A 20,638-nucleotide genomic window follows, 5' to 3' on the forward strand; every position below is an offset into this window, starting at 1 on the left:
ACCCGCTAAGTCTAAGTCGTTTTCTAGGTATCTGAATTTCAAATCCTGGGATTGATGATAACGTTTTGCCAAAATTTTTGGCTTTTGGTTTTGAAACAGTCTGAGCATTTTTTCCCATGAAAGTACACCTTAAGGTTTATATGTGGACGCCACACGTAATCCCAAAAAACATTTTGCGAAAAATTTCCGTAATCATTAAATTTGGGGAATTATAGTTGAAAGACTTATGGAGGTGAATTGCACGAACTGACTGATATGAAAATGATGTTAAAATGTGAAAAGTGCGATTTTGTTTGGGGTACAGGAAAAATACTATTTTGACTGAGCTGACTATCAAGCCGACAAATGAAAATTTGTTCCGAGGATCGAAGGTAGCGCCTGATCTGGGTTTTTTTAAACATATCAAAATTCGGTTAATGACTGTACAAAAATAACACTTAAAAAATTCAGACTTCTAAATACATACTCCATGAAGTTTTAATTTCGAGTTTAGGAAAAAATTTTCTCTGGTGAGATTTGTCTGATGAGATTCGAACTGATGTCGCTACATTCAATTTATGAGGGTGAAAAAGAGATACTTCTTCTTAAGTCAAAATTTCTGCTTCGGTATCACTTCCGTTGGAGCCTTTAAAAAAGATGAAGGGGTCCGGTTGATTAATTGAGGAACAAGTAACCTTCTAGATGCGTCTCCATTTTCTGCGACGTGATCACTTTTGGTGTCTTCACTGAGCGTAAATAGATACACTGCGCTACCCCTTTCTTGCTCGCCTACAATATTTTTGAATAATTTTTCATAGTAGAATTTTGGAGGTCTAACTTTTCGTCTAGGTATTGTTGAAATACGATTATTACCCTCAAATGAGTCGGCTATTTCGTATAGAGGGTTGTTTAAGGCGTTTAGAAGAGTCATAGTCTATTTCTTAGACTATGGATTGTTTAGCACTTGTGTTCGCTGCTGGTTGTTGATCCGCTTGAGTGTCGAAAAATTCAAAAGCTTAGCGGGATTGAATTTTGTTCTAAGATCGCAATCTAGGACAGTTTGAGGTTTGAGCGGGAATGATGCTATCGGGAGTTCCGTTGATGGCACCTGTGAGCCCCAATCTAAATGTAAATAGTACAATTGAATAGGCTTGTCTGATGGAGTGGGGTCTGGGTATTGATATGCATTCGAGTTGTAGTAATCACTAATAACCCTTTTTCTGCGCAGATCCCTACTAAGGAAACCACATGCAGTCCATTCTCAATCACTAAGGTCTGAAATATCAAAAGCATTCTTTTCGATCGTTGTGGTTGGAATCTCGTCTTCTTCAGTTTTGGCATTGAAGACTTCGTAGATTTTTTTGAGCTCGATCTAGTTTTCGCCATGTTGTCTGAAAGTAGGATTGCGACCTCTTGTTTATTCCTCGGACCCATTTCCTGTCGTGTATCGCTATGTCAGAAATCCTCTGGAGTTTCCCGTTTGCTAACTTCATTGTAGTGTTTGAGGATTGAATAGTTTTCTCGCACAGTGGTCGATAGTAAGGTTCCCCGTTCCTTCGATTTAAAACCTTTCTAAAGATATTACCTTTCTAGATTGGGTTCGAAAGAAGTAGTCTGGTTGTTTTCGAGTTGTCTTTCGTCGTTTGCACTTTCTGAGGGAGTTATAGACTTGATTCGGAGTCGTAGCCTTCTTCGTCGAGTTGACTATTTTATTCTCCATAGGAGTGTACAGATAACCGTTGTCCCCTCTGTAATCTACCGCATAGTTGCGTGCTCTATCTTTTAACAAAATCATTTTCAAGTTTCCCAAAAACCCATTATTATTTTGGGCGACTATGTTTTTCCAGAGAGCTTTTGGCTTTCTATAGAAGTGCTTTTCGAAAGAAGTTTCGACTGTATCGAATTCCGCAGGTTGCATACAAAATTGATTTTCAAAACGCAATCGATTCAAGAAGATTTTGATGTTTCTGATCACATCAAAAATATTTTCATTTTAACAGTGGGTACAAACTTTTGTACTTATTCGTTGGAACGATAATTGGTTACTGTACAGAAATTTATTTGGATATCTTCGAAACTAGAGGTTAATTTAAAATTGGCTTCGTTAAAACATTAGACCTGATCGACGCGTATTGAATTTGGAATTCCATGTTTTGACAATCGTTTGAGCAGAAGTACTTGAAGTTATTTTTCTCGATAGAAATTTTGAATATCCGTCAATGCATAAAGGAATATATTTACAAGAGCCCAAAATTGAGCCCAGAGGACCCGCTAAGTCTAAGTCGTTTTCTAGGTTTACGAATTTCAAATTCTGGGATTGATGATAACGTTTCGCCAAAATTAGTGGCTTTTGGTTGTGAAACAGTCTGAGCATTTTTTCTCATGAAAGTACACCTTAAGATTTATATGTGGACGCCACACGTAATCCCAAAAAACATTATCCTAAAGGGGCCGGGGTGGATTTCATATAATAACTGAATGACCGCTGTTCTGAGAAGTTATGGTAAGCATAATTGTTATCCATATATAGTAAACCGTTTGAAGTGTGAAGATCTCTAAAAAATTATTGAAAAAACTTGACCGAATTTATTAGTATGAAAGTAGAATGTTACCTTCTTCAATTAGTAATGAGATCATTTTGTAATGAAGACGAAGTTTTTTAGTTCTAGTAGACTTTCAGGCAACTTGAAAGATTCACGGTATTTTTTGCTAAGAACAATTGCCTGGAAAACATTGTTTCGACGTTAAAATTTACCAGATGTGCAATCTAGGGGTGTAATATTTTAGAGTGGCAGTGGTTAAATTGCATCATTGGAATTTTCGGAAATTTGACGAATCAGATTCAATAAATTATGCGATGAATTAATGATGGGTCTTGATTCTTGATGGGTTACAGGACAATGCGGAAAGTAGTTTTTTGTGATATATATATTTTTTTCAAATGGAGCCACGTACACTAATTTCTTGTGGTGCTCATTATTATAAATATAGCCCAGTAGTTTGAGCTTGTTTGTCGCTGATTTTTCTTTGTGAGGATTTAAAAATCGACATGCAAAAGAAACGTATTTCCAATCGTACCGTGGAGTTGTTTGAGCGTAACGCCGAGTACATTAAGAAGAAGCGTCTGTTTTCATTCTTGTACTTAGTTTGACATCGAAATGTGTATTGTCTGTTACTTTTACTTATTGGATTGTTTAGCACTTGTGTTCGCTGCTGGTTGTTGATTCGCTTGAGTGTCAAAAAAATCAGATGCTTAGGGGTATTGAATTTTGTTCTAAGATCGCAATCTAGGACAGTTTCAGGTTTGAGCGGGAATGATGATATCGGGAGTTCGGTTGATGGCCCCTGTGAGTCCCAATTTAAATGTAAATAATACAATTGAATAGGCTTGTCTGATGGAGTGGGGTCTGGGTATTGATATGTATTCGAGTTGTAGCAATCACTAATAACCTTTTTCCTACGCAGATCCCTACTAAGGAAACCACATGCAGTCCATTCTCAATCACTAAGGTCTGAAATATCAAAAGCATTCTTTTCGATCGTTGCGGTTAGAATCTCGTCTTTTTCAGTTTTGGCTTTGAAGAATTCGAAGAATTTTTTGAGCTCGTTCTAGTTTTCGCCATGTTGTCTGAAAGTAGGATTGCGACCTCTTGTTTAGTCCTCGGACCCATTTCCTGTCGTGTACCTCTATGTCAGAAATCCTCTGGAGTTTCCCGCTTGCTAACTTCATTGTAGTGTTTGAGGATTGAATCGTTTTCTCGCACAGTGGTCGATAGTAAGGCTCCCCGTTCCTTCGATTTAAAACCTTTCTAAAGATATTACCTTTCTAGATTGGGTTCGAAAGAAGTAATCTGGTTGTTTTTGAGTTGTCCTTCGTCGTTTGCATTTTCTGAGGGAATTATGGACTTGATTCGGAGTCGTTGCCTTTTTCGTCAAGTTGACTAATTTTATTCTCCAAAGGAGTGTCCAGATAACCGTTGTCCCCTCAGTAATCTACCGCATAGTTGTGTGCCCTATCCTTTAACAAGATCAACTTCAAGTTTCCCAAAACCCCATTTTATTTTGGGTCACTATATTTTTCCAGAGAGATTTTGGCTTTCTATTGAAGTGCTTTTCGAAATAAGTTTCGACTGTATCGTATTCCTCAGGTTGCATACATAATTGATTTTCAAAACGCAATCGATTAAAGAAGGTTTTGATGTTTCTGATCACATCAAAAATAATTTCATTTTAACAGTGGGTATAAACTTTTCTACTGATACGTTGGAACGATAATCGGTTACTGTACAGAAAATTATTTGGATATCTTTGAAGATACAGGTGAATTTAAAATTGGCTTCAGTAAAACATTAGTCCTGTACGACGCATATTGAATTTGGAATTCCATTTATTGACAATCGTTTAAGCAGAAGTACTTGAAGTTACTTTCCTCGATAGAAATTTTGAATATCGATCAATACATAAAGAAATACATTTACAAGGGCCCAAAATTGAGCCCAGAGGACCCGCTAAGTCTAAGTCGTTTTCTAGGTATCTGAATTTCAAATCCTGGGATTGATGATAACGTTTTGCCAAAATTTTTGGCTTTTGGTTTTGAAACAGTCTGAGCATTTTTTCCCATGAAAGTACACCTTAAGGTTTATATGTGGACGCCACACGTAATCCCAAAAAACATTTTGCGAAAAATTTCCGTAATCATTAAATTTGGGGAATTATAGTTGAAAGACTTATGGAGGTGAATTGCACGAACTGACTGATATGAAAATGATGTTAAAATGTGAAAAGTGCGATTTTGTTTGGGGTACAGGAAAAATACTATTTTGACTGAGCTGACTATCAAGCCGACAAATGAAAATTTGTTCCCAGGATCGAAGGTAGCGCCTGATCTGGGTTTTTTTAAACATATCAAAATTCGGTTAATGACTGTACAAAATTAACACTTAAAAAATTCAGATTTCTAAATACATACTCCATGAAGTTTTAATTTCGAGTTTAGGAAAAAATTTTCTCTGGTGAGATTTGTCTGATGAGATTCGAACTGATGTCGCTACATTCAATTTATGAGGGTGAAAAAGAGATACTTCTTCTTAAGTCAAAATTTCTGCTTCGGTATCACTTCCGTTGGAGCCTTTAAAAAAGATGAAGGGGTCCGGTTGATTAATTGAGGAACAAGTAACCTTCTAGATGCGTCTCCATTTTCTGCGACGTGATCACTTTTGGTGTCTTCACTGAGCGTAAATAGATACACTGCGCTACCCCTTTCTTGCTCGCCTACAATATTTTTGAATAATTTTTCATAGTAGAATTTTAGAGGTCTAACTTTTCGTCTAGGTATTGTTGAAATACGATTATTACCCTCAAATGAGTCGGCTATTTCGTATGGAGGGTTGTTTAAGGCGTTTAGAAGAGTCATCGTCTATTTCTTAGACTATGGATTGTTTAGCACTTGTGTTCGCTGCTGGTTGTTGATCCGCTTGAGTGTCGAAAAAATCAAAAGCTTAGCGGGATTGAATTTTGTTCTAAGATCGCAATCTAGGACAGTTTGAGGTTTGAGCGGGAATGATGCTATCGGGAGTTCCGTTGATGACACCTGTGAGTCCCAATCTAAATGTAAATAGTACAATTGAATAGGCTTGTCTGATGGAGTGGGGTCTGGGTATTGATATGCATTCGAGTTGTAGTAATCACTAATAACCCTTTTTCTGCGCAGATCCCTACTAAGGAAACCACATGCAGTCCATTCTCAATCACTAAGGTCTGAAATAACAAAAGCATTCTTTTCGATCGTTGCGGTTGGAATCTCGTCTTCTTCAGTTTTGGCATTGAAGACTTCGTAGATTTTTTTGAGCTCGATCTAGTTTTCGCCATTTTGTCTGAAAGTAGGATTGCGACCTCTTGTTTATTCCTCGGACCCATTTCCTGTCGTGTATCGCTATGTCAGAAATCCTCTGGAGTTTCCCGTTTGCTAACTTCATTGTAGTGTTTGAGGATTGAATAGTTTTCTCGCACAGTGGTCGATAGTAAGGTTCCCCGTTCCTTCGATTTAAAACCTTTCTAAAGATATTACCTTTCTAGATTGGGTTCGAAAGAAGTAGTCTGGTTGTTTTCGAGTTGTCTTTCGTCGTTTGCACTTTCTGAGGGAGTTATGGACTTGATTCGGAGTCGTAGCCTTCTTCGTCGAGTTGACTATTTTATTCTCCAAAGGAGCGTACAGATAACCGTTGTCCCCTCTGTAATCTACCGCATAGTTGCGTGCTCTATCTTTTAACAAAATCAACTTCAAGTTTCCCAAAAACCCATTATTATTTTGGGCGACTATGTTTTTCCAGAGAGCTTTTGGCTTTCTATAGAAGTGCTTTTCGAAAGAAGTTTCGACTGTATCGTATTCCGCAGGTTGCATACATAATTGATTTTCAAAACGCAATCGATTCAAGAAGATTTTGATGTTTCTGATCACATCAAAAATATTTTCATTTTAACAGTGGGTACAAACTTTTGTACTTATTCGTTGGAACGATAATTGGTTACTGTACAGAAATTTATTTGGATATCTTCGAAACTACAGGTTAATATAAAATTGGCTTCGTTAAAACATTAGACCTGATCGACGCGTATTGAATTTGGAATTCCATGTTTTGACAATCGTTTGAGCAGAAGTACTTGAAGTTATTTTTCTCGATAGAAATTTTGAATATCCGTCAATGCATAAAGGAATATATTTACAAGAGCCCAAAATTGAGCCCGGAGGACTCGCTAAGTCTAAGTCGTTTTCTAGATTTACGAATTTCAAATTCTGGGATTGATGATAACGTTTCGCCAAAATTAGTGGCTTTTGGTTGTGAAACAGTCTGAGCATTTTTTCTCATGAAAGTACACCTTAAGATTTATATGTGGACGCCACACGTAATCCCAAAAAACATTATCCTAAAGGGGCCAGGGTGGATTTCATATAATAACTGAATGACCGCTGTTCTGAGAAGTTATGGTAAGCATAATTGTTATCCATATATAGTAAACCGTTTGAAGTGTGAAGATCTCTAAAAAATTATTGAAAAAACTTGACCGAATTTATTAGTATGAAGATAGAATGTTACCTTCTTCAATTAGTAATGAGATCATTTTGTTAATGAAGACGAAGTTTTTTAGTTCTAGTAGACTTTCAGGCAACTTGAAAGATTCACGGTATTTTTTGCTAAGAACAATTGCCTGGAAAACATTGTTTCGACGTTAAAATTTACCAGATGTGCAATCTAGGGGTGTAATATTTTAGAGTGGCAGTGGTTAAATTGCATCATTGGAATTTTCGGAAATTTGACGAATCAGATTCAATAAATTATGCGATGAATTAATGATGGGTCTTGATTCTTGATGGGTTACAGGACAATGCGGAAAGTAGTTTTTTGTGATATATATATTTTTTTCAAATGGAGCCACGTACACTAATTTCTTGTGGTGCTCATTATTATAAATATAGCCCAGTAGTTTGAGCTTGTTTGTCGCTGATTTTTCTTTGTGAGGATTTAAAAATCGACATGCAAAAGAAACGTATTTCCAATCGTACCGTGGAGTTGTTTGAGCGTAACGCCGAGTACATTAAGAAGAAGCGTCTGTTTTCATTCTTGTACTTAGTTTGACGTCGAAATGTGTATTGTCTGTTACTTTTACTTATTTGTAGTTAGTTTCTCACGAGCAATTGTGTGGTCGTACCACCAATTATAGTTTGGCTTCTTGTTCTGTGAAGGGTTGCTAAATTTGGGACGATGTCTATGAAATAACTTGTTGATCAAGGAAACTCTCGTAAATTTTTCAAATTGCTAGAGATTATTATGGATTTACTCGTTACGTTTGTATTCCAAAGAAAATACTACGGATTTTGATTTTCAAAACCAAGCAACTCTTTTCTCTTGACGGCAAATTCTGTTTTAAATCGAGATTTGATCAAGAAAATTTGAATTAAAGAAGAAAAAGGCCAATATTTGAGTCCATCATCTTATGAAAATCAATTGGCATCTCGTCTGGTCCATAAAAGCCAATTTACGTTTAATATAGTACGGTTATATTTCCCTCTACGATGCTTATATTGCATTGCTTGCCCATAAATTTGTCCAAGCTTAGTTGAATATATGCATTTTTGAAATCTAAGTTTCTGAACCAGACTTCTCCGTAGGGTTTTTCAGAAAGAAAAGATGCGACAGTATCTACAAATTCACGATTTTGTGGCATTTGTTAATTAATCTCAAAGATTTCTTTGTTAACAAAGCTTGAGTCTAGTTTGACCTTTTTCGATTTATCTTTTAATTGATCTTTAGTGGGCTGATAAATATATCTTTGTCGCAGCTTTATATTTTGTTTGATATGTCCTTTTGAAATTAATCTATTCAGTTCTTGGTTTACGGCGGAGAGAAGATGTAAGGGTACCTTTCTACCCTTTAGTTGTATTGGTTTCAATGGATCGTGGAAAGGTCTAAAACTTATTTGGTTTTCGTTTTTCCTGATTCAATCGAAAACTGTAAAAAAATGCCACTTTTTTCGGTTTTTTTCTTCGAAAAGTCTGATAGAGTTTACAGCTGACTTAGTTTCAGTTGTGTTCTTGAAATGGGGAAATAATGCTGGGAAGTTTTTGTTTCCCAGGATATTGCGTTCGTGACCGTCTATAACGAGAAATGCCAATCTATCATAAAACCATCCTTTGGATGTGATTGGTATTAAACACGTCGTAATATCTTTATTGATTCTCCAGTCAAACCACAGTAGATATCCTTGGTTGCTTGGTCAACTGGCTTGATTTTGAGTGAACGGTCTAGCAATTTGAGTTCCTGAATCACATTCTTCTTTAAAGCTCACTGGGTTTGCTGAATCGAATTGTATGTTCTGTTGGACGAAAATTTTTTCCATAGATCAATATTCAGTAGTTTTTTTTCCTTCATCGTCCCATATTGTCGTCACGTTGAGTACCAAATAGTAGTCGTGATTGATTTACACTGCTTCTGAACACACACGTTTATTACACCTCAGCACTCTTATGTAGATGTTTACTTACAACAAGCTGATCCTACAAATATATACAAATTTGGCATCTACAATTTTGTGATTGTTAACGATATTTAGTTTTTCCCTCTCCATTTATATTTGTTTGTGATGTGGCTTTAAAAAAATAAGATAAACAGAGGGCGTCCTTATGAAGGCAAACAGCAAGTTGCCCCTCTACAGATTTTCCACTACATTTCATTTGGGAATTTCCTCTATCTACAGCAAGTGTTGGTTCCCGTTTATTAAAATTTCGGCGGTTATTTACAGCATATCAATGTACAAGATATGTGAACTTAATTTTTTTTTGCTTTAGCAGTCGTTCATTATTTCCGTTGCTTCTCGTCTAGTTGAACGGTTTCCCGTTTCAAAAAATCCCGCGAACTTAGCAAATCATCAATATCGTTGTTTTCTTTGGCTTTTAATGCCAATTGGAACATATCCCTCCTATCTGTCCATTGGATTCAATCTCATAAAAAGATTTGAGACTCCTTTCTCATCTGTTAGGTCAAGTTCTAATGCTTTGCGAGGTGGTGGGGTTTCTTTCAGACGTTTTCTTTTAGGAAGTTCTCCATTTTGTTTAAAGAATTGTCTCATTTTCACTTGTCCGCTGAAAATGGAGATCTCGTTGACATTTGTCGGTTTTTTAGTCATCTCAGCTAGCGCGCCCCAGAATTGCTCTACACTTTTTCTATCCCTCTGGCGTCTCTTGAGTAGCTTCTGGAGATCGATTGTCACATTCGGTTTCTGATAAACGTTCGCCTAAAAGTTCCCCGAATTCGGCGAAGTGTGTCCGAAAGATTTTGCTTACGAGAATTATTGTGTTAAAATTTTTTTTCTTCACTTCCTAACGCTAGATATAATTTTGAGCGGATCTTCTTGTCAGCTTCTTCCATACGTATTCCGTTGAAGGTCTTAGTTTTGGATTTGATTCTGATATCTCTGATTCCACGAATCTTCTTTTTACCTCTTAATTTTTAGCTCTCTGTTCGGCTTTGGCAATTTTTCAATAATTCCGTTGTTTCTCGTCTAGTTGAATCGTTTCCGGTTTCATAAAATCCCGCGAGTTTAGCAAATCATCAATATCGTTGTTTTTTTGGCTTTTAATGCCAATTGGAACATGTCCCTCCTATCCGTCCATGGGGTTGGGGGAACGACTCTGCGAGTTTGCCAGAATGAGCGAACTCCCTTTCTGCCAGATTTGTATACAGATGACTGCGCCTTAGAAAAATGTACTAATGATCTAGCTACACTAGGCTCAAATTATAAAAGAAAGTAAAGAATAGAGTTCAATTAAAATGTGGGTTATTTCTCACTATCTCGCAATAACACTGAGCTCACTGACTCCGATGGAGATCACTAGCGTAAGTCAAAGTCAGAGAAGACCTTTTAAAATGAGTAATTTAGTTAAAATAAATAGACTATCACAACAAGAAGGAAATAATCAGACCAGTTGTTCTCGACACGAAACAAACTTGAGTTGTGATTTACTTTTTTTGTGAATCTGAAATTCAATGGAAATAGATAAAAAAGATATCATTCTCGACATCCTCCAATTGTTTTTGAGCCGCCTGATTTTCGGCGAATAAAAGACTCATCCTAGTTTTTTTTATTAGGGGGAGGGTCAGGTTAAAACTGGAGTTTTCAGCCACTCATATCCATTATATGCCAGAGAAGGCACTGAAACGCAGATTTTTTGATACATCAAAAATTTGCAGGGATTTAAAAAATCTTTTGCCATCTTTGATACAAAAGAAACGTGAATCCTTTATCCAAATATCAAAGAAATTGAAGGAAGAAAAAATTTCTGAAAAATTTTCAGTTCAATAGCCAAATTTTGGAATTAAGTACGTCCGAATTTTTTCTTGTTTTGCAACTTGTGTCACAAACATGTAATAAATACCCTTAAAAAACTGCATAACACCTGTATTTGGTCTGGAAACTTTTAATTGAAATCGTTTGAAGTTTTTCTGTTCTCCATCGGAACATCTCAGAAATGGCTTAATCCATTTCCCAGAAATTTTATTTATCAGTGCAAAACTGAAACCAGAGTATATATAGGAGAGAAATCTTTTGGTTTTCTCAAAATTTCAAGCTGAGTCTTCAACTTGAAGGAGTGCTTTTTCTGATTACCATGTACAATTCCGATTACCAGAATTGTATATCTTTTTTCTTAAATGTGTGATCATTCGTTTCTGCGTTAGGAAAAATAAGCAAAGAATTTAAAAAGGGCGCATGCTCCTGCTGACAGCAATTTGAATTTTTAGTTAACCACAGTCTCTAAGACTTAGGTTCATTACACGACATAACTACTTCTGAAACGCAGATGTTTTTGGAAAGTTTTCCATTTGGTCTTTGAAAAGATTGCATCTACTTTTAATTGAAAAAAAAAACATTCACGGTTCATATGTTTATATGTTTTAGTAAATTTGATAACAAAAAAAGTCATTTGTGTTCAAAATTACATGAAAGTGTTCAATTTTTCACAAGATTATAATGCAGATGCTTCTGACGTAGATTACGACGTCCCCTTGAATGAATTACCATTGTACGTATTTATTTACTCTGCTGGACTTTTATAAATTGACAGATAAATTAACAAAACATTTTTTCACACTAAAGGAGATTTTTCTACAGAAACTACAATTTGTTAAAGTTACTCGTTGAAGCTCATCTTTTTGTTTTGGTCGAGAAAAATGACATTTACTGAAGTTTTGACTCTAGTTTTTGTTACTTTGGTCTCTGTGGGTCGAAGTTTTGCGACCAATGCAAATGGTAAAAATGGCGTGAAAGAGGAATCAATGATTTTAGAAAAACTCAAAAATTCACTTCCTAGATACTCGCCTCCTCAAGACATGCGTAATAATACAGTTCATATCTATGTCGACCTGTATCAAATATCCGACGTCGACGAACGCGAAGGAGTGATGACAGCCAAGTTGTGGTTGTATTACTACTACTACTCCGAATCGGCTAAGTGGAATTTTTCAGACTACGGCAACATTTCCAGAATCCATGTTCCGGCGAATACTTTTTGGTCGGCGGATATCAGTAAGCGATACTTAAAAATAAAAAAGATAGCCGGTTGATGTGCAAGTAGTACAAAATGTTCCAACCTTGCGAACTTTCATATTAAAATTTAAAAAAAGGCGGCTTTAATATGATACCACACTTGCTTTCCTACGAGTTTTCTTTAAGAAAAAAAAACAGACCCTACCCTATAGTTTCTTCCCACTTTGTGGATATTAATCGTATTAATAGCAAAGCAATTAACAGTTATTATAACTGAACGATCAGAATAATTTGGCGCCGAATCAGAATAATTTGGCGCTGAAAGCATCTTTAGAAAAATTCAGGGTCGACCAAAATAAAATTGTTTAATTGAGACAAAGTGGGGTTCAATTCCTTGAGAGGGGATCCGTGAAGTGGGATGGGTTCGATGAAGGAAGGGGTTAAGAAACACCTGGGTTTTTTGTTTAGTTTTAGGGCTGAGCAAGCTTGACTCAGCCATGTGCAACGAGCACGAATCATGTTGAGCCTCAAACCAACGACCTTCCGCCCTTAAAGTCTTTATGTTGCTAAATTGATAAATTCGGTTTCAGTTGCACTGGATGCAATAGACATTATCCACGAAGCCTACCACCGACAATTCGTCAATGGAATGACCGGTCTGGTTGCCTACTACTCTTCTCTCGCCACCATCAAGTTCTCCTGCTCCTTCGACGTCGCCAGCTTTCCATTCGATCACCAGACATGTAACCTTGCGTTTGGACCCTGGGCCAGTGATCACAATGTCTACACGTTTGGTAAGAGGCTTTCTACGACTCTTGTGGGGAGGAGATTCGTATTTAAATGTGTTTTTAATGCATAACTTCTCAAAAAAACGCCATGTCCTTTTTAAACACCAGATCGTCCGCAGTTATACATATGAGGAACTAGTTATAAACATTTCCGTCTGTTTTCAGGACCTGATGAGTCTTTTCTTAGAGATACTGCCGACTTGCAGTATTACAAAGAGCACGACGAGTGGCTGTTGGATCGACCTCTCCCACTGATCTTCACTAAAAGGGACTTCAGGGGATTTGTAAGAAAAAAGCGTCTCTTTCCAAATGCACAAACTTTTTTCGATTTACAGAACTTCGGCACGTTGATTCTAAACTACAAACATAGAAAAGTCGCTTGCTTTATAAGTAACACCTAATACTGCATGTAATACAAATACTTAAAAATTTGACGAATATACTTTTAAAAATTTTTCTTCAATTTTGTGCTATGTAAATTAGGCTCCAATTAGCATAATATCGCGTAGAAAAACTATGACAAACAGTTAACATGGATTAACCGTTATCCGATTCAAAAGATCATTCGACCAAAAAATTTCATTTCGAATGAAAACTGGAAATTGCAGAGTTTTTTTATAATTATGAACCTTTTTCGAATTAGTTTTTTTTTATACTAAAAAGACCGCTGAACAAAATTGATTCCCTAAGAGCAATTTCAGAGTTAACAGAAATTGTGGTAAGAACAGTGTGCCTTCTCAACTTCAGAAGCGGTCGGAATAAAATTTTGCTGATAATAAAGCTAAATTATAATAATAAGAAACTATTTTGCGAATTCAGAGTTCCTTGCGTGTTTAGATGTTCTTCGACCAAATGGTGATGGAGATCAAGCTGATCAGACGACATCTCTTCTATGCTGTCATCTTCATGCTGCCGAACGTCCTCCTGTACGCCCTCTCGGCTCTCGTGTTCCTCGTGCCGGTGGAGTCGGGCGAGAAGATTTCCTTCTCGATTACAATTCTGCTGGCGTTCGTTGTGTCATTCGGAACTATCTCGGAGCTTCTGCCTGCTAGCTCACTGAACTTCCCAATCATTGCCTATTTTCTCGGTGCGGCTGTGACTCAGATGACTTTGGACACTATTTTGGCCACTGTTGGTAAGATAGCATTGATAGAATTGTGTTTTTCAAATAATTGTTTTTTCTGGATAACTTCGAGAAAGTTCAGAAGTTGAACTGAACAATTTTTACACTTAATTTAACACTTTCACAAACGAAACTTTTCGGGATACGCAAAAATAACGCTATTTTTGACTATTCAAAACAAAAAAAAATAGTTTTTTGTCTCCAGTAAATTTCAAATAGCGAATAATTTTTCTTCTGATAAAATTTAAAAGAAAACTTATCTTCATTTTTTCAAATGATAGTTTGCGAAACACTTATTAAAAGCCGTGAAGAATTTTTTTTGAAACAAAGTCCTCTAATACACTTGTTTAAGTTATCAATATCCATCACTTGGGAGGTCGATCCAAAATGGGCAACAAACTGCGTCGCATCATCACCAGCAAAGCAACACTTGTCCTTGGCCTGCGACCCTGCCCAATGGAAAAAGCATTTCCTGGAAAGAAAGCGCGCGAAGAAAAGGAAAATATGAAAAAAAGCTTGGTTGGCAAAGCTGTCGAGAACAACAAACATGGGCTGTCTAAATGGTCTTCGCTTGGAGCTAAAGTTCAGGAGGGTTCAAACAATAAGGTAGCCCCAACAGGAGCTCAAAGAAGTTTGAAGAAATTGGTTCCGGATACCAGCGATTTGATGCAAGCAGTCGATGACATGATAACACTGGACAGCGAGTCAAATATGGAGTTTCTATGGCAATATATGGCCACAATCATGGACCGAGTGTTCTTGTACATCCATATCTTTGTATCATTTTTAGTTGTGATCATTTTCATGACAGCACTTTGAAATGAAACATTTGAATGAACTACAAGCACAATAACCAGTTGTTTGACATTTCAATCGACATTAGATTATTTTAGTTGTTTCAAAGTTTGAATTAAAATAGTTTGTTTGAGCATCAAAATTTTTTGCTCTGAGTGCTGATTAGTTAGTTCAGTTGAGTTAATACAATTTATCCACGAGGGAAGAAACCGGAACCAGTTCTAAACTAGTATTTATAGACCAATTATATTTGTGATGGAAAATCACTATAAAACATTTTTAACTAACCAATAATATTCCATCTCTAACCTTTACACTAATTTATAAGTGCTGAAACTACTTGTAGTTTGAGCAACAGAACAATTAAAATAAAACTTTGAACACAGTTGTTCTCCTTCTGGATAAACTCCAAGAACTAACTCGCATAAACCAGAATACACTAGATCTATTGAGGCTAGGAGATATAAGAAAAAGATTAAGATCGGTATGAGACTAGGAAGTTGCACGAATCTATCCGGCCGAAAATAGGATAGCGTACCGAGCAGACGGTATACCTTATCTGAAATTACTCCATGAATATAACCAATAGATCATACCTCATCTGGTGCGACCAAAAGTCTCGAACAAGACCTTAACTAACTTAGGTTCAGAAAATAGACTTGCAATTGCAAAATTGTAAAAATGCTAGACGGAATAGATAACTTAAAAGAAATGCCTCTACGTCTCAACAAATTTTCAAACAGTACCAGAAATACCAGGTATTAAAATAAGACCAAGATCGTGGCGTTAAAGACAATCAGGTATCGGACCACTTTGCTACATGATAGTACGACGGAAACCGGAACAAACTTTTGTATATAGAGTACTTTATGCGGTAAACTTAAAATTTCCTTTACTGACATGAAAGAAATTTTAAGAAAAAATTTTCAACAACCTTACTGGTGCTAAACCTACTATCTATACAATAACGACTGATGAAAGAGCACAAGTCGTTCCGCTCAAAAACTGCAGTAACTCAATTTTTTCAATAAATTATTATATTAAATACAAAATTCACAAATTAGTTAGAACTAAAAATCATTGCTATACATTAACTAATTTTCTCACCCCAGCTTCATCACCTACAACATAACAGCAAAAATTTAAGAAACTAATCTCATCAAAAGCTTATCATTGAAATTCTCTTTAACTCAAATTTTTAAATTAAAACTTATCAAGGCTTATCCTTGTTTTCAATATCCCACTTTCCGTTAATAAACAGATCATCAAGGCTTCCCTTGTATCTTTAATTTCAATAAAATGTAATTTTAGTTTATTTTATTACGGATCACCAAGGCTTTTCTTGGATCAAATCAGAACAATATTGTTCTTGCCGTCCCATAATTTAAAAAGTGTCTATCGACCTCAAACGTCGATTCACTACCCAGCCTTTATAAACGACCGAAGATTAATAGAAGTTTTTGAAAAAATTAACCATTTTAATTTAGTCAAACAGTGAAGAACTTCAGTTACTCATCCTTCACTTGAGCCCCTTCTCTTAGATGACCCAGGCTAAAACCCTTGACAAATTAGTAAGTTAGGAAATAGTATCTAACGACCTACTTGTGTTCTAACTATACCTGAACCTTGTGGATTGATTGACTAATCTCCAACCCTCGATCAAAAATCACAACCCCTAGGTAAGATTAAGCAGGTAACTAGTAGATTCAAACTTATTCACAAGAAAATAAAAAATCATTCTCACGAATTGATATACTCTCTCTCCAACCCGTCAACCACGATAATCTGTGCCCCAAGTTAAGATAACCACACAAAAACGGTAAGGACTAACAGTTTAGGAAATTGAAAGCTCTAACCCCCAATTATTGCATTCACCGTCCTAAACTTTATGTCAAGAGATAATCTAGATTGTAAACAAACAATCGTATTACATAATTGTTTACTTAAAAACGAAAGATACGACCTTGTAATCACACCGCACAGACAAACAATAGGATATATTAGGTCAAAAAGGCAAAAATGAAAAAAAATTATATCAAAACAAAAACAAACCCTCAAAAGACGATGTTCAGGACGAAGAAACGCAGTCGCAGAATCAGACACAAACACAAAACAGGAACTTCAAGATTTAAAAGATTCGATAAATAAAAATAACCCGATAGATGATCAAATTTTTTTTTTTCGACTCAGAAGCTACAACGCCATCATCAAAAAACGGAAAACGCAATATAAAAAATTCATATATCAACAAACCAATACGTCTATATAATCAACCAGTAGGACATATTGAATGTTACACACTAACAGTCTTACAATATATAACATGATCCATTACAACGAAAATTTTGATGATAACTCGATACTCCGATTTTTCATAAAACCACAAAATGATCCCGCCCGAGGACAAACACATTTTTGTTACAATTTAATTGTAAATTTATTTGAAAAACGAATTAGCCCATGTGAACAAGATTTTTCTGAAGTAAGAATAAAACGACAAAACCTGGACCCCTATCACAAGATATATGTAATATCACATATCACTAAGGTATAATTACAATTGAAATTGCATCACCAAATTTAAGTCACCTAAGACACCAAGCAGAAACGGAAAATATAAATTTAGAAATCTCGGAAGTTTTTACAGATTATATAAAAAATATACAACACCAAAAATCAATAAGAGCAAATTCAATATTCACAAACGATGTTTTTTCAATCATCTATAGCTACTTATCAATACTAGAATTGAAAGAAACACAGTGTGAGACACCAACTCAAAAATCCCGACATACAACTGTAAGACAAGGAATCTGTATTTTCGCAAAACTTTTACATACAATCCGTGAAAATCTCACTAGTATTGAAATATCACGAAATGTTTAACACGATCTACAATCTACAAAAAGTACTAGCATAGTTTATAATTGATTATTTTGTCCATGATCTTGTTCTCATAGCACTATCAACAAGAAGTTTTCGACCACAAAATCAGACAATGAAATTGTTTTGGCAGATGAAACAGATTATGTTTGAGTCCCTGATTGGTCTCGTCCTTTATTTATTAGTATACCAACTGATATATCAACTCAAGAAATTACCACAACTTCCATCTATAAAGACTACGTTAGAAAAACTCCACTTACTATTGATGCAAAACCTTCAAATTATAATGCATAATTCACTGACAGAACAGGAAACAGTAGTTCAAATTCCACTTTTATTAATACACAAGAAAATTTAAATGGAACAAAGATCTCACACAACAAGATATTCAAACTCCATCACATTTCGTAAATGAAGAAATAGTTGAAACAATGCCAACAACAACGCAACAAAACATTTCCCCCATTCATCCTATACTTACAACTCCAACAAACAAAAACGCAGCTTTTCCGCAAACAGCAATACAATCCACGGTAAAAGCTTCCATTATTCCAAAAAACTCACAAAAAGACTATCAAAAATATAAACCAGTAACGACATCATTACAAACAAATAAAGAAAATATGTCTAAAAGAAACACTTTCTCAGATCATAATTATAATTTTTTTTGCAAAAACTAAAACAGCAAAATCCCTTTTTATGAATAGTCAAAACCAATCACAAACATAAAACTATGATCAAAACGTACCGCAACAAGATTCTCACACAATATTTTTTAACGATCAACCAAGAGCTACACTGGACCATAGCAAAAGCTTTCCATTTTTTCAGTAAAAATAAAACATGACAAATAAACACCATATAATGAATCAACCACATTATTCAGAAAATAAAGAATAATATCATCGAAAATAACAACATCTAAAATAAATCATCGAAATAAAAATTGGAACATTGATCAGTCAGATCCTATTTATCAACCAAATGGTTTCGAACCATATACAAGAATAGAACAAACACGACGAACAAGATATAACCCAATCTCATACAACATTAACTTTCAATCACAAAACCCTGTAAGTACACAAAGTTATCAACCAACTCAAATGTAAAATGAAATCCTTTGAAAAAAAAGTCACTTTATTGTTAAATATAGGACTTGAACCAGTAAGTACACCACTTCGTCAAAATTGGATACATAGACGCACAGCCCTAATCCAAACTACACTTGATGACGCAGCCCAAAAATGGTTTTCAGTTTTACCTATAGATATTAAATCAGACTGGAAAAAATTCACACAAAAACTTTCAAAAATGTTCGACTCTAAAAGAAACAAACAACATCAAAGAGTTCTATGCAACGAAATTCGTAGAATCCCAAAGAAAACTATAAAACAACATGCAGTAAGAATCGAAAAATTAATAAGAAAAGCATATTACCTTAATACGCACGACTATCAGAACAAAAAAATGACCGAAACTTTAATGATGACTCTTACACCACCCACAATTACAAAAAATAGCGATAGAAAAAAAAGCATCGCATCCATCTTCAACTCGAGAACCTGATCTAGACTTCAGAAAACTAGTAGATAAATTATTACAAGCTAAAATCACTATGAAACTGGAAGAAACAGAAAATTTAAAATAAGAATACGTAAACAACATCCATACAACTATTTCACAAATGAATCATATTCACGATTCTGACATTGAGCTAGCTGAAAAATTCACTCAAGTTTTAAATATCTGCGAGAACAATCCAAATTTTAAAAGCAAACCATCATTCGAAACATGGTGTGACTATTGCCGTAGATATGGACATAGCATTACTGATTGTAGACAAAAACAACATTATAATCAGAACAAACCACAAAAATATAGAGAACCAAATAAATCATTTTATCAATACATAAAAAAACCAAAATTTTGCAACAAAACATTCACAGTAACAATAGTTCAGGAAAACCACTCCCTGATAACTATTATACCTCTAGACAACAATCAACTTACAGAAATAACTATCGCGGAAGATCTCCAGATCAAATAAATTCACGAAATTCCCTACAAAATAGATATTGTCGATCAAAAAGTCAAAACAATCAATATCGAAAGAACTATTGGTAACTCAAACTCAAACTCCCGAATTAGATATTATTCAAACGACCGTTCTAGAAATTCTTATTATAACCGAAACAGAAACTACTCAAACAGTAGGAGTAGGCAATAACCAGTAAACAGATCACGAAACTATTCAAACAATAGACCATACTACAAAAATTATCACAATAGATCACATGACAATTCCAGGAACCAAAATTCTATTTATTTAATTGACAAAAAACGTATTCTCAATCACCGCATAGAAATAATACACAATATCAAAATTCACCATTAAACTATAGAAGTAGTACACCTAAGCATCAAAGACAAACTAACCAAGTACAAACAACTGAAAAAATTCAATCAGACCCTCCCGGTATTGATAACATAGAAAACATAGCAATACAACAAAACCATATAAGTTGAAAAACCACAGATGATGAGAGCGAAACAAAAATACTTTTTCAATAAACATGCTTCCAATTGAAAATGAATAAGAAACACCAATAGAATGGAATTATTACCAAAGCAATAGTGATTATTTTCAAAATCTCGACAATACTCAAAAAATAACAAATTACACCGAACAAGAATTCAAAGGAAATTCAAGCACAATTAATATATATCAGAAAACAACAAGTACAACTACCCAATGAAAACATTTGGACAATCCCACTTCTCATAGAAAGTCCAAAGAGCGAAGAATTTCTTTCACCAGACCTCGAAACTGATTTCTTAATAGACTCTGGAGCAGAATGAAAAATTTTAAAACTTCCCACATGGAATGAAATACAAACTTTACCTTCAAAGACCTCAAGCAGATTAGCTACAGCACAAGTATCAAGTTTAACAAAAAAAAACACATTATCGTTGGAATATTATTTTTTACTAAACATATCCCCACTTTTAATTCTTACACAGCAAA

General features: G+C 35.2%; 1 protein-coding gene across 1 annotated transcript; it reads left to right on the forward strand.

Annotated features, from left to right (window-relative positions):
* The first annotated feature begins 11,582 nt into the window (after positions 1 to 11,582).
* On the forward strand, positions 11,583 to 14,847 carry LOC134855400 (neuronal acetylcholine receptor subunit beta-3-like). The gene is made up of 5 exons (XM_063871909.1): positions 11,583 to 12,057; positions 12,609 to 12,812; positions 12,972 to 13,090; positions 13,644 to 13,941; positions 14,282 to 14,847. Exons 1-5 carry the CDS (start codon positions 11,703 to 11,705, stop codon positions 14,746 to 14,748), a joined length of 1,443 nt encoding a protein of 480 aa, XP_063727979.1. The 5' UTR covers positions 11,583 to 11,702; the 3' UTR covers positions 14,749 to 14,847.
* Positions 14,848 to 20,638: the final 5,791 nt, after the last annotated feature.

Source organism: Symsagittifera roscoffensis, chromosome 10 (assembly GCF_963678635.1).
Source record: "Symsagittifera roscoffensis chromosome 10, txSymRosc1.1, whole genome shotgun sequence".
In the NCBI taxonomy this organism is placed as follows: domain Eukaryota; kingdom Metazoa; phylum Xenacoelomorpha; order Acoela; family Convolutidae; genus Symsagittifera; species Symsagittifera roscoffensis.

Coding starts and splice junctions, on each gene's coding strand:
- LOC134855400 (XM_063871909.1), top strand. CDS start 11,703: ATGACATTTACTGAAGTTTTGACTCTAGTTTTTGTTACTTTGGTCTCT. Junction 12,813..12,971: donor TCACAATGTCTACACGTTTG/GTAAGAGGCTTT, acceptor GTCTGTTTTCAG/GACCTGATGAGTCTTTTCTT. Junction 13,091..13,643: donor AAAGGGACTTCAGGGGATTT/GTAAGAAAAAAG, acceptor TTGCGTGTTTAG/ATGTTCTTCGACCAAATGGT.